General features: G+C 38.2%; 1 protein-coding gene across 2 annotated transcripts in view; it reads right to left on the reverse strand.

The window, feature by feature from the left end:
* ERMP1 (endoplasmic reticulum metallopeptidase 1) overlaps positions 1-15,478 on the reverse strand; it is a 59,817-nt gene that overhangs the window by 26,181 nt on the left and 18,158 nt on the right. Inside the window, exons 7-13 of one of the 2 annotated variants that reach the window (XM_032291075.1) lie at positions 14,697-14,909; positions 13,275-13,495; positions 9,221-9,395; positions 8,636-8,826; positions 4,837-4,989; positions 2,480-2,682; positions 1,793-1,908 (exon numbers count right to left, since the gene is read on the reverse strand). In XM_032291075.1, coding sequence (XP_032146966.1) covers positions 1,793-1,908; positions 2,480-2,682; positions 4,837-4,989; positions 8,636-8,826; positions 9,221-9,395; positions 13,275-13,495; positions 14,697-14,909 — 1,272 coding nt within the window. Of the gene's footprint in view, positions 1-1,788; positions 1,909-2,479; positions 2,683-4,836; positions 4,990-8,635; positions 8,827-9,220; positions 9,396-13,274; positions 13,496-14,696; positions 14,910-15,478 lie in introns of both variants that reach the window. The other variant, XM_032291076.1, reaches the window with a different exon arrangement.

A 15,478-nucleotide genomic window follows, 5' to 3' on the forward strand; every position in this document is an offset into this window, starting at 1 on the left:
TTTGAGACGGAGTTTCGCTCTTGTTACCCAGGCTGGAGTGCAATGGCACGATCTCGGCTCACCGCAACCTCCGCCTCCTGGGTTCAGGCAATTCTCCTGCCTCAGCCTCCTGAGTAGCTGGGACTACAGGCACGCGCCACCATGCCCAGCTAATTTTTTGTAGTTTTAGTGGAGACGGGGTTTCACCATGTTGACCAGGATGGTCTCGATCTCTTGACCTCGTGATCCACCCGCCTCGGCCTCCCAAAGTGCTGGGATTACAGGCGTGAGCCACCGCGCCCGGCCAGAATGAATAGTTCTTAACCCATTCTATGAGTCCAGCATTATCCTAATACCAAAACTAGACAACAATACAGGAAAACTATAACCCAGTATCTCTCATGAACACAGATACAAAAATCCTCAACAACATATTAGCAAATGAAATTAATGATGTATAAAAAGTTTTATATCCCATGATCAAATGGGATTTATCTCAGGTATGCAAAGCAGTCCAACACCTGAAAATCAATTATGTCATCTATTACATCAAAAGGCTAAAGTAGAAAAATCAACTAGGAATAGAGGGAACTTCCTCAGCCCCATAAAAAACATCTACCAAAAAATGTATAACTAACAACACAGTCAGTGGTAAGAAAGTAGAAGCATGCCCACATCAGGAACAAGGCAAAGATGATCCCTCTCACGACACCTTTTCAAAATCAAACCAGAAGTCTCACATAACAAGTCAAGAAGTGGAAATAAAAGTTATAGATATTAGGAAGGAAGAAATAAAACTGCAGATTAGATTGTCTATTCAGAAAATCTTAAAAGAATCAACCTAAAAAAAAAAAACCTCCTAGATCTAATAAGTCATCATAGCAAGGTTGCAGGATACAAGGTTAATAATATGAAAGTCAGTTGCTTGCCTATATACCATCAATGAACAATATCATTTATTAATACATTAGCACCCCCAAAAATAACTACTTAAAAATAAATCTAACAAAATATATGCAAGAATCACATAAGGAAAATACAAAACTGATTAAAGAAATCAAACAAGATAAAAATAAATGGAGAGATATTCTAACATGGATAGGAAAAGTCATTATTGTTAAATGTCATTTCTTCCCAACTTAATCTATAGATTCAATACAATCCTAATCAGAACCCCAAAAAGCTATTTTGTGAACATTGACAAACATTCTAAAGTTTACGTGGAAAGACAAAAGACAAAACAAAATACTAGAGAAGAAGAGTTGGAAGACTGATATTACCCAACTTCAAAACTTACTATATAACTACAGTGATCATGACAGTGTGGTAAGGGCAAAAGAACAGAGAAATTAGTGAATGGAAATAACAGTTTGGCAGTTCTTACAAAGCTAAATATAGGCTTACCATATATAAAATCCGGCAATCACACCCTAAGCATTTACCTAAATGAATTCAAAAGCTTGCCCAGGATTGTTTACAGCAGCTTTATTCAAATATGAAGAACTGCTGTACATCTATCTACACAATTCGGCAATAAAAAGAAATGACCTATCAAGTCACAAAAAGATATGGCAGATCCCTTAAATGCATACTTCTAAGGGAAAGAAGTCAATCTGAGTAGGAAGCATGAGCCACCATGCCTGGCCTATTAAATTTTTGTTAAGAAATCATAACCAGCTTAAATTGATTTTAGAAACATAACCTCTTTCTAAGTTGCTGGTTCCTGCGATATATCTGAGGGAGAAACAGACATGCCACTTATTAACAAGTTTAAGAAGTAAAGGAAGGAAGAAAAAACTGTTTTATGACTTACCCGTTGCTTCAAAAGTCAATTTTATGGAATCCCAAGGTGTCTGTTCTTTGGATATGAGTCGGAAATGAGCAGGATTTCTTGGAGAAACTTCCGGGGCAGGAAGATACCAGTTTTTCCTATTTGGAAAGGTAGCTTCAATATATAGTGCTTTATCAGTCGATGGCTATCTGTAACTCACAGAAGTGTTCAGTATGTATGAACACATTTTGGGGTATGAAAATAAACTGATAGACATAATAAGCAATGCCAACTCCCAAAAACTCAAGATTATTTTGCAATACAAGCTTCCCAATATTAAGAACAAAGGAGTAACCTAGGTGATCTTGATTCTACCACCCATCCTATTTCTTCTCATCCAGTCCTTCACTGCCAAGCTATAAAATTTTCCCAGAGAAAACAATTTTTGAGATAGATGCTTAATGGCTATTGTATTAGTTAGAAGGGCCACCTTTTCTATCCACTCATGTTTCTAGAGAAAAGACTTTAAATTTGAAAAAGCAGTACTCCTCTGAGTGCTTTATTTCACTTAAGAAAAAAAAAAAACAAGTTCCACAATGATAGAAAAAACACTACAAACAGCACTGAACTTGTATATTAAGGATGACAGTTTAAATAACAGTACTGATACAGTGACAAGACTAGAGAACAAACTAATATCCAACTTAAGCAGAAAAACAATGAACCAACCTGATTAGAAAGTGCACTGGAAGATACCAAGGAAAACCACAAAGAGGTGCATTCTCCTCACAGTGGGCTCGGATGCTATCATTGATCTCAGGAATGTGAGGGGTTATGTGAGACATTCCAGTATAATCAAACCCATTGATCCATACTCCAGAGTCCCGTTTAACTGCATTTCCTTCTAAGTCATGAAATGTTCTCGTCATATGCTGGGGGGGGAAAAAAAAAAAAAAAAAAGACTAGTGAGAAAACTATTTCAACTAGTACACCCACATTCTCACAAAAATGGAGTATGACAATACCAAGAAATGATGTGGATATGGAGCAAGTGAATGAGACACTCAGGGTTTCTAATGTACTGCTAGGGTTCTTTCTTGTAAACTGGAAGATGGATATATAGATGATTGTTTTGCTGTATCTTCCAAATATATTTAGGTTTCCTATAAAATTTTTTGAAACTTCCTATTTCAGATTTAAAAGGCATGAATGTTAGAGCTCCTCTGAGGTAAGAATTTAAAACAAATACATCCTAAACACATATATACACACACACTCATTTCCCCTTTAATGTTTGATGAAGCTAATTAACGTGCAGACAAAAACGGGAATTGCAGCTCACCACTAGATGACAGCCTTGTGCCTAGCAGAATTTTATAAAAAGACACCATGCTCCATTTGGAATAACTTTATTGACAGCAGAAACCAGCCTGAAGCATATCAAACAGGGGGAAAAAAAGGAAAGAAAACACTGCATAGGGTAGGCGCCTGCAAACTGCAGCCAACAGAGCAAACCGTCCACTGACTCACTAACTGTTTTTATATATCAACTGTTATTTGAACATGGCCACATTCATTCATTTAGGTATACTCTCTTGCTGCTTTTGCTCTGTAAAATGGAGTCACTGCAACAGACTGTATTGCTGACAAAGCCCAAAATACTATCTTGTCCTTCACAGGAAAAGGTTGCCAACTTCTGGCACAGTGGAAGAGAACCCCAAAACAAATCAGAAAAGGGCATTTTAAAAGTAAAAACCTGGCTTTTCCTAAGTATTACTGACATAATTATAAAACCTAGTACATCATGAAAAACACACTGAACCTCCTAAAAAAAAAATTTGTCCTTCAATAAAGGTTTTATAAATTGTAAAATCTCACATAAAATTTATCACGGAATCCTTCAGGGCTATAACAAGGAATTATTATTTGGACCCTTTTCTAAATCTCCTAAGTTCAAGCACTTTTAATTTTTTAAGTCCTTGAATAGTGATCTAGGTTATAATTTCTCTGGCATTTCTGTTTGGCTAGTCCACAACCTCTAACAGAGATGACTAGAATTGAGGCTTACTGCTTTATGGTACCACGTCTAAAAAATCTGAAGAAGAATCTAAGATCTAAAATAAGTCTTCAAACTGCACAGGGATGGTGATTCACACCTGCAATCCCAGGCACTTTTGGAGGCCGAGGTGGGCGGATCACCTGAGGTCAGGAGTTCAAGAACACCCTGGCCAATGTGGTGAAACCAGTCTCCACTAAAAATTCAAAAATTAGCCAGGCGTAGTGGTGGGTACCTGTAATCCCAGTCACTTGGGAGGCTGAGGCAGGAGAATCACTTCAACCTAGGGGGGCCGAGGTGGGCAGATCACCTGAAGTCAGGAGTTCGACAACACCCTGGCCAACATGATGAAACTTATCTCCACTAAAAATTCAAAAATTAGCCAGGTGTTGTGGTGGGCAACTGTAATCCCAGCTACTTAGGAGGCTGAGGCAGGAGAATCACTTGAACCCAAAAGGCAGTGGTTGGCAGTGGGCCAAGATCGTGCCACTGCACTCCAGCCTGGGCAACAGAACAAGATTCCATTTCAAAAAAAAAAAAAAGACAGTAAGTTCTAAAACTCATTTTATTAATCCCTTCCTAAGTTACAGTTTCACTATCACGTATTACTTTGAATGTTACTTAAGATTAATTTTACTAGTATTTTTAAATATCAATTTTATTTTGCCAGTTGATAGTTTAGATTTTTACTCAGCCTGCAGACATTCTTACAATCTTTATTTCTAAAAACTCATTATTCCATCATATATATTTGCTTCTGTTTTTCCAAATAGGTGCAGTTTTATAATTTGAATAGTAATAAAAACAAGGAAACATTTCCAATTCAGTCTCCTGGGAGATATATGTCTAGCTGATAAGAATGCCTCTTGACAGTCAGTCTTCTCCTCACTGTCTTACACACAAAAAAGGTGAGAATGACTAAGTAGGTCAACAGGAAAAAAGTCAGTTGAGCTTCCAATTCACTACTGAAGCTCAAAACACACAAGGCTTTCCTTTTCACATCTCAAATAGCTCATGCAAAACTGCTCACCTGAAGAAACACTCTCTTTGGCTTCGGATTAGCAGGATTGGAGCTATATGGAAAAAATGTTCCACTGCAAACAAGGAGGAATGTAATTGCACACACCAAAGTTAAAGTCAGCAAGGTTTTTTTTGTGCTCTTGGCAAGGTAGATGAAGTTAATCTAAAACACAAACCACAAACATAGGAATATTACAAATTCATGCCAGTAGTAGAAAGGTGTTTTTAACTGACTTTACTTTTAACAGGTATTATCTAACAGACCCTGAAGAAAATTTATCAGCAGGTTCTAGCATACTCCAACAACTAGTAAACAAAGCACTAATTCTAAGAGATTTCCATCACAGGTGAGAACCTAGAAAATAATAGATGCCTCCAATGCCACCTTTTTAACACGCAGCCATAAACCAACAGGAAAAAAGAGGACTGTCGCTGTCCTCAATCAGCAAAAAGAACAGAAATGTAGATGTAATAGATTATTCATTACATAACCAGAGATAAGCTTTAAGCTTAGGCAGATCTGTTTGGACAAAACTCCAATTCCACTCATAATGCTTTAAATTTATGTCAGAATACTGAATTCATCTAAACTAGCATACAGATGTACCTTCGAGACTGCCGGTGGACCTGCATATGAGGAAAAACTGCATTTCAAAGTAACAGTACCCCTTTAGGTGACAAATTAACCAATCCCAACACAATCAAAACAACAAATCTGAACTTGGGCAGTAAACGTAAATGACTGAGTTACAAGGCTGGCATCCAGAAAGTCCTAAATATACTTATCTTAGATTTTTAATTGTAATGAAATCACTGAACTAAAAACTGTAAGGGACATACGCAACTCAGAATATTCCATAGATCCCTGACAAGGTCTGAAGAAGCCATTTGGGGAAACTATATGTGAAATTTTAAATTGTTCTAAGAAGCCGCATTTTAAATATTGTGACTACTAGGAGAAAGGGGACAGACAGGGTGACAAATTTTGTTTTGCTAACTCACAGCCTCAAGTCCTCAGGTACTCTGTCTTATTTTTGTACTCAATGTATACAAATGTGAGATGTATGACCTAAGGCTAGCACTGTTTTGTTGCAGATGCCTCTGGATGGAATACTGGTACACTACAGACATAAAATCTAAATCCAGCTCCCCTTTTTGCCTTCTTCATTTTATTTCTCTACTTATTTCCGTAAGTAGAGAAATAACATGAATGTGAATTTTTTCTTTTTGAGACAGAGTCTCACTCTGTCACCAATGTTGGAGTAGAGTGGCACAATCTCAGCTCATTGCAACCTCCACCTCCCAGGTTCAAGCGATTCTTGTGCCTCAGCCTCCTGAGTAGCTGGGATTACAGGTGTGCACCACCATGCTCAGCTCATTTTTGTATTTTTAGTAGAGAGGGGGTTTCACCATGTTGGCCAGGCTGGTCTGGAATTGCTGATCTTAAGTAATCCACCCGCCTCAGCCTCCCAAAGTGCTGGGATTACAGGCGTAAGCCACTACACCCAGCAAGCAATCAGTTAACAGGTGTCCTTGGGTATTCTTTGCTGGGCCTTCATGGTTATATGCATACTGATTGAACAAGGCTGAAATGAGGACTGCTGGTACGAGTAGGGTCAGGAGAAGAAGAGTCACAAACAGCTCAGTCATCAGCATACACTGGACATTTCAGAGTCCCTTTTCATGCTTCTCTTCAATTTATTTTGTACCCATCTCAGAACCTAGAGTGACATAGGATGACATATTTCAGGAAGGCTGAGGCATGAGAATTGCTTGAACCCGGGAGGCGAAGGTTGCACAGAGCTGAGATCATGCCAGTGCACTCTAGTATGGGCAACAGACTCCATCTCAAAAAAACAAAACCAAGCAAACAAAAAATAAAACCTGATCACTTGACAAGACTTTGCTTTCTAGCAGACATATTTAATAAATCCCCAAGGACTGAAGGAAAAGCTCTCTGAAATATGCATTGCGGTTCAATTCTCCATTACCCACAGAAGACAGTCTTACTCTATTAATAAGCCACTATCATTAATACTGCTACACATAAATAAGAAAATGATTAAAAGACTGATAACTCATGGAATCAAGGTGCGGCCGGGCTATTTCACATTAAAAATGAATATTAAATGAGCTTTCTAAAGTATTCCAAGAGGCAGTCTTCTCTCTAAAAGCTTTTCCAATAAAATATAATTTAGAAGATAAGATATTTTAATCCTCTTTCTTCTGGTTTCCATTTCCACAATGAACATCTCCAGGGTTCATTTTGCCCCCTTTCATATTATCAGTGGAACAGAATTTAAAACTCTCATATCTGAGTCATCTTTTACGGACATCCATAGCTCCCATTCACTGAATATAATTTAATAAATACACAGGGTTGGGGGCATTCCATTCATAACTAGCTGACTTTTGATTAGAACCTAATCTACAGATGACAAAACTCCACTATCTGCTTTAATCCTTACAACAGCAAAACCTATCAAAAATACAGATGATATAAGGGTTAATATTAAACCAAAAAGAAGCACAACCCTACAGGCAACAAAGAACATTTTAGAACTTTTCATCCATCCCTATGAATACCAGTAAGGATTATCCTTATCCTTATATTACCCTTAATCATTATCCTGTAAGTAAAATGGTTGGAATGCTCAGATCTCTTTTAAGACTAGTACAGCAGACCTCAAACAATAATATGCATAAGAATTACTCTACAGGGTTATATACACAAAGCCACATATATAGAGCTTAATGGCTATTTAAGGGACTTCTATCGATGATGCTGACCATGTGTGTAGTATTTCCCTTACCTGCTGTCTTTAGAATCTAACTTCCACAAAGTAAAGGGATAAAGATGCCCTCTACTGTTATCAGTATGAAAAAAACTCACTATCATCTCCATGAAGACAAGAACTATAATAAAGTCATAGCTCCTTTTTCTATTTGGTTCCCTATCCTCAAATTTCAAGGTGTACCTACAAGTGTTCAATAACTCCTTTTTATTTTTAGGAATTCCAATCAAAAGAGCCACAAAACAGAGACCTGTCTTCTCTGGAGGGGCCCAGCCTGGGTCTTGGAGGTAGACACCAAGCCAAAGCAAAACCTCGCCTGGGGTTTGCTCTGCCAAAGGGGGATCTGTTCTTAATCTCTGCATCACTGTCTTTTTTCCCTCTGGGAAGTCCCAAGGGAAGAAAAAAAGAGATGGCAAACAGAACTCTCCCGACTAGGGCAGGACACTGATAAAGCAAAATGAGGACTGACAAGGCCTGTGACAGTTTCATTATTTGGTAAATGAAGGCATGTTTGGATGTCATAACAGACTCAATTAATGAACTTTCATGTGCTAGCAACAAGGTAGTGGAATGATAATGAAAAAAGCCTCATTAGAATTAGTCTTCCTTCACTAGCTCTAACAGCACTAATAAAACGACCCATGTATTTATTAACATTTGCCTCTAATTAGTAATTTCAAAACACACTGTTAGGATCATTCACCACCCGGCAATCTCTAACAATTCATACTTGGTAAGCGCTCTACAAATTCACACTCAGGTATCTAAAAAGCTATTTGAAAAGAGGTAAATTAGAGAATTTGGAAGGATAGACAGGCAAAAATTTTTCAAATACCAACAACAAAAACTCCATTCTACAGTTTTTCACCATATCAAATTTACAAGATGCACAGCCATTCACCATTTCTTCTGCTGCAGATTTTCTCAATAAAGTACACATAACACTATTTCACAGAATCTAGTATGGCTAAACTCATATAAAAAATGAAGAAGAAAAAACTTATTTTCTCTTACAAAATAGGAAGACAGAATCATTGCACAACCAGCCAAAATGGATGCCAGCACAACATCAGGTGGGATTTCGGAACCACTTCTCCCGAGGATAGGAGTAAACATCTCAAATACCGCCCAGATGAGGTACAATGCGTAAAGATAAGGAATAAACATTCCAAAAAGGTAAAAAGTAAAAAATTTTCCTTGGGCACCTAGGGAAAAAAGAGAAAAAAGCACACATTTATGAAATCCTAAAGTGAGATATAAATTTTTATAGTACTGGTGTGCCTTGGTACCCTAACAGAAATTGGATTAGGTATGACTTTTGCCCTTAAGGGTATATGTTATCTTGAAGTAGGATCTTTCACTCAGAAAGGATAAAATAGAAATAAGAGTTAAGCAAAATACACAATATATTAGCATGCGTTCACAAACATGAGAAAGGGATGGGGTATAAGGCATAAGATAATTTGTATAGTGTGAAAGCTTTTCAAAACAACTTAGAAAGTCTACTCGATAAAATAAAAAAAGAAAGAGTCCCTGAAAGCCTTATCTTATGTACTTTAAGGTATTCTCCCATGTGTATCAAAATAAAAAATACCCTACCATGCTGCTTAAAGTCCTTATGAACACAGAGCTTTGTGAGCAATGGGAATGCTACCCAGACAGCACTAATAAATGCCGAGCAAAGTCCTTGGTAAGTGAGGGCTACAAGAAAACAGCAATGGACAAACAGCGAGACGTCAAAAAATACTTCTCCCAGATACTGGTCACTGGCATTCTGAAAGAAAGAAAAATACACAAGTAGTCTCATTCACGGGTCATTCATAAAGAGCTTTTATTATAGTAACACAATTTCCATCACTCAGGAAAACTACATTTTGTTTTAAACACGGTCTGCTCTTTAAACTGATTTGAAGTAAACACAAACAAAGCTGCTTCCCATCATGAAGTAATAAATTCAAATTGCAGCATAAGGGCAGTTTAAGAAGACAGAGTACAAATGCTCCACATAATCTGTGCTTTTCTTCTACTAGGCTAAAAGTAGAAATACTCCAAAATAGAAGAAAGGACTCTCCTTAAAAAAACATTCCTCTCTCTTAAGCTTTTCTGTTCATGCAAATTCCAAACACTGTTTCAGGCAAACTAGAGAAACGACCTGTGAAGGAACATTACAAACTGCTGCAGCACCACCAATAGCCAACACCTGGAAAACTGCAGGACCTTTAAAGGAATCTGGAGTTTGGCTTATTTTCCTGAGTCTTTTCTATCTCCAGTTGGTCTTGTACTGTACCGTTGCCCTCCTCTTGTATTCCTCATGCTTTAGCATCATAAAATTTGATCTTATATTTTTTGAGATTTAAAATCCAAGGGTTCTTGTGCAGCACCTTGCACTCTTAATTTTGAGACAGGCTCTTGGTCTGTTGTCTAGACTGGAGTGCAGTGGTGCAATTCGGCTCACTGCAGTCTCAGCCTCCTCGGCTCAAGGGATCTTTCTGCCTCAGCATTCTGAGTAACTGGGACTATAGGCACACACTACCACACCCAGCTACATAAAAAAAAAAAAAAATGCAGAGACAGGGTCTTGCCGTGTTGCTCAGCCATGTCTCAAACTCCTGGCTTCAAGCCATCTTCCCACCTCAGCCTTCCAAAGCACAGGGATTACAGGTGAGAGCCACTGTGCCTGGCCTAATATGAACTTAATACATTTTAACATCCACATGAGTGATTCTATTCACATAAACATGAAAGTTTTAATTACAGTACATAAATACAAAGATGGAAATGGAGAAATAGATATATTTAAGTTTCTCCTTCCTCTGCCTTCCCATTTCTGTATAGCCCAGGACATGTTTGTTCTAAGGGATCCTACTTCAAGAGCTCAACAGAGTCTGTGATATGTTTTCAAAACAAGTTAAAGTTCACTTAACAAACCTTCCCCACTCCCAACAATGAAAGATAGGCTACAGTTGCTAAATGCTTAAATTATTAACACAGTGCTGATCAAGAGGCTTGGTCTTTAAAAATAAGAAAATAATTCTTATAATTCAATTTGAAGCTGAATGACACTCAGATATTTTAAAAATGAAGATCTCATTTTAAGTGCCCAAACTGTACCAAAGATAAAACATCCCTCCAATCTATTTTCCTACTCACCTCTATCCCTTCCCCACTTCGGCTCCATTCCAATTCACTCTATATATTGCTATCCGTTTTCATACACAAATTCTCACACTAATCTGCTCAGAACATTTTAATAGTGGCCCCACTGATGTTTGGAATCATGCTCTCACTTCACCTTGGCCTACTTTTCCAGTTACTGGACTGCTACCTTGTCTTCACCACACTGGACTTTCCATTAACTGACACACATGTATTTTATACATTTCCACCTTAAACTACTCATCAATTAGTTCCCCATCTAGTAAATGTCAACACATGCGTCAAAAACCCCATAAAGGCCAGGTGCAGTAGCTCACGCCCGTAATCCCAACGTTTTGGGAGGCTGAGGCTGGTGGGTCACTTGAGGCCAGGAGTTGGAGACCAGCCTGGTAAACATGGAAAAACCCTGTCTCTACCAAGAATACAAAATTTTGCTGGGCGTGATGGGGCCCATCTGCAGTCCCAGCTACTTGGGAGAATGAGGCAGGAGAACTGCTAGAACCATCAGGCAGAGGCTGCAGGAGCCAAGACTACTGTGCTCCAGCCTGGGCAACACAGCGAGACTCTCTCCAAACAAACAAACAATTCAAATGTTGCTATCTCAGCCACCCTGCCACAAGCAAATTCATCTTGCCTCCCCTGTATTCCTATAGCACAGTTACATGTCAGTCTCCCTTCATCCCACAACATAGAGCAATTATTGTCATTCCCACCCCTTCCCAAATGAAACTGAGAGCTCCTCAAAGAAAGAGATCACATTCTTATGACTCTCCTATGGCATCATTCTTGTTTTAAAATAATAATAATAATAATAGAGATGTGGTCTCACTTATGTTGCCTAGTCTGGTCTCAAACTCCTGGCCTCAAGCAGTCTTCCTGCCTTGGCCTCCCAGTGTTGGGATTACAGGTGTGAGCCACTGTGCCCGGTCTCTGATAGTACCATGTTCACCGGGCACTTAAAGAATATTTGTGAAAAGAAAATGTAACACATCACTCTTTCTATTTTGCTTTCAGCCTAAAGTATTATGATCAGACAACTGAAATTAGTAAATGAAATTTTATTAAGCATTTCTATCCTACTCCTGCCCCAATCAACAACAGTCAGCCACACTGTGGTCAAACACTGTTACACTAAGAATAAGTATGTGAAACTGAGCCCCATGGTGTAATTCTTTTGGGAACTGGAGCCACTAAGATAAAAATATGAGCTCAACCATAAGCAGATGGCTAACCTCAAAGAACCTTTCTTCAACAGAGGCTGCTAACATGGAAGGGTTCCACAGAGCACATCCCAAAGTTAACTGAAACTGAGACCAAGGTTCAGATATCAAAGACATGCTTGTGGAAGGATGCTGGATTATAATCATCCATGTCTCATTTGAAACTTTATCAGGATAAACTGAAAACAGTAGGCTTACACGGAGCTAAGATCTTCCTCTTTAATTCACAGACAGTCTGAAACCATGTTGCTCTCTTTCACTGTAATTCATTTTTATACCTATTATTTTATAGCTTTTTCATTTTTATTTATTTTTTTGAGATAGGGTCTCACTCTGTCCCCCAGGCTGGAGTGCTGTGGTACAATCACAGCTCATTGCAGCCTTGATCTCCTGGGCTCAGGTGTTCTTCCTACCTCAGCCTCCCAGATAGCAGGGACTACAAGGGCACACCACCATGCCTGACTAATTTTTTGTATTGCTTGTGGAGACAAGAGTTTCACCATGTTGCCCAGGCTGGTCTTGAACTCAAGCGATCTGCTTGCCTCAGCCTACCAAAGCGTTGAGATTACAGGCGTGAGCCACCACACCCGGCCCATGGCCCTAATTTCTAATTTTATTTCTGCCAACAAACTTATCTATTTGAAACCATAACAATATTCTCAGTATAAATCATTTGGAACCCTATTCCCTTCCCTCTGTTTTCCTTAGCAATGTGTCTTTAACCCCAATGACATACATGTGTGTAGAACCTGAATCAGCAATATATAGTTAAAAGAAAAAATAGTGAGGGAAACACTGAAGAGAAAACTTTAAGTGCAACATCCTTTTAGGCAACAAATACTTGCTGTGTGTTAGTGCTGTGTGTCAGACACTACCTAAGCAAAGAGGATACAGAAATAAATAAAACAATCCCTATCCTCAAGGAATTTACAATCCTGTGGAAAACAGATTCTCAAACAACATAAATAACTGATTAAGCCCAGGGCATAGTTACAAAAACTGCAGCAAATTCAGTAGAAGGCTGTGCTAACAAGCCTTCCAATCACCACCACCCTAACACTGCTTACAGCCTGGCTTTATAACCTTATTTGAATTTTGTGATTTTATCCTCAGAGTAAGAAATCTTCCAGAAAATTAACACAGTGTGGGAGCATTTTCCATAACCATGCTGAACAATTTTTTAGCACTTAAAAGATCAAATACAATGAATTCCACTTAAGTTGATCTTCAATCCTTGAAGGCAACAGAAGAAATCAACAGATATACCAAACACTTACCATGTAATAAAATCTTTTTGCAAGAGTATGTATAAATATTATTTTGGCTACAGTTGCAGTTCCATACAGACAAACGGAGACATAGAAGTGGTTATACCATGACAGAGACTGTCCAATAAGAGAGATGAACACTGCTATAATGAGAACGGTAACAAGGCTAGTGAACCAGCTAATCACAGTGATCCCAAGTCCACACAAGAAGTCCTTCTTGTAGTTACCAGCTAGTGAAAAGAAAACAAAAAGTTGAGATCACCATCTTCATCAAATCAATTACATAACCAGTCAGTAGAGCTAAATGGGAAAACATTAAAACAAAAAGCTTTTCACTGTAAGTGAAAAATATAAATATGTCCAAAGTGTTGAGGTTGACTAATCACTAGAACAATGGAGGTATCAAAGAATAATATTCAGGTCACATTTATTAAGAGTCTGTAGATATTAAATACTCAAAAAGATCAGCCTTCTAGGAATAGTTCAGGTTCATTCCTCATGAAGGAAGAGGGTAGTCTTAATCTTCTTCACTTTTGGTATGCTTTGTGTAACAAAACATTAGAAAGAATGGAAGGCCAAGTTCCATATAAAATGTTCTTAAAAGAAGGTAACATAAGTAGATAAGGAGTGTGGGAATAATAAGTGGTGATAAAGAATTATTTAAATTGCTGCTAAATATTTTATCTGGTAACACCACACAGCAACTTAGGCTCTGAAACATTTCAAATAGAAACACTTCAAATAGAAGAAACAATTTAACCACAAGCAGTTCATTCATACTTAAGACACTCATCCATTCTGGCTACTGGTCTGTCATGTGGACAAGACATTTTTCTTTTCTTTTTTGAGACAGCGTCTCAAACTGTCACCTGGGTTGGAGTGCAATGGCACAATCTTGGCTCACTGCAACCTCCATCTCCCAAGTTCATGCAATTCTTCTGCCTCAGCCTCCCAAGTAGCTGGGATTACAGGCGCATACCACGACACCTGACTAATTTTTTTGTATTTTTAGTAGAAAAAGGTTTTCACTGTGGCCAGACTGGTCTCAAACTCCTGAGCTCATGATCCGCCCACCACGGCCTCCCAAAGTGCTGGGATTACAGGCGTGAGCCACCGCGCCTGGACGGACAAGATTTTTTAATGGGACTTTTCATTATAAGTCATTCTGTACATTTTTCAATATCTTCAATGTAGTACCTAACATGGAAGTAGTATGCCTACTTTTGGAGTCCCTAAATACATATAAGTTGAGTGCTTCTCCAAGATGAAAAGTATAGTAAACATATTAATATTTAAAAATTTATTATAATTTAAAGCAAATACTGTATTGTCTTAAGGTTTTGTTTTCTGGGAAGATATAAACAAACTGAAAAACTTAAAGCAAATTCTACAGCAACGCCAGTATTTGTAGTTTTAGAGGAAAATACTTACTCTTATGTTTGGACTGCAACAATTTTTTGCCCAGGTATAAAACAACAGCCATTACTACCATGTAGTTTATGATTGAGCCAATACGAGAGGGGTAGGCAATGACAAATAGGCCCAGCACATCAAAGAAGACCATGTTTCCATGTTGATACTTAGAAGCAGCAGCCAGCATATCAGATGTAGCTAGATGCTTAAGAACTGCTAAAATGTTGTCACCTATTAAAAAAAAAAAGATAAAAAGGTTGAATAAACTATCTGTGATTTACATGTACAACTATTTAAAGCAGAAATAAGCCATCTACTGTTTGAATGAAAAAATGGTTAGAAACGATGTGAACAGAAATCACTTTCTACCCTCCTACTGTTCTCTCTCACTTTTCTTACTAAATTTCTCAAATAAGGTCCATTTCCCCTTCTCATTTCCTCTCCATTCAGATGCTCAGCCAGCTGGTCTGTATCTTTTCCCTTCTACTACAACTATTATCTGTGATCAACTGTACCCTCATTGTTGACAAATCCAATGGCTGTTTCTTAGTACCCATTCATTTAATAACATATATTAACTGTACCAGACACTCTTGTAGATATCAGAAATTGAGTGGTGAACCAAGAGACAAAGGCCTTTTGCAAAGCTCACAGATGCTGAACAAGCTGTCAAACATGTTAAAAATCAAGAAGGAGGGCTAGCAGAGTTCCATAGGAAAACACCATGGGAGACTAACAGAGCTACATTCTTACTGCTGCTCAGCAATCCTAACAAAGTGTGGGCCAACTCCTTTTTCATT

This window comes from Sapajus apella, unplaced genomic scaffold (assembly GCF_009761245.1).
Source record: "Sapajus apella isolate SASKATOON/1434 unplaced genomic scaffold, GSC_monkey_1.0 scaffold24, whole genome shotgun sequence".
Lineage (NCBI taxonomy): Eukaryota > Metazoa > Chordata > Mammalia > Primates > Cebidae > Sapajus > Sapajus apella.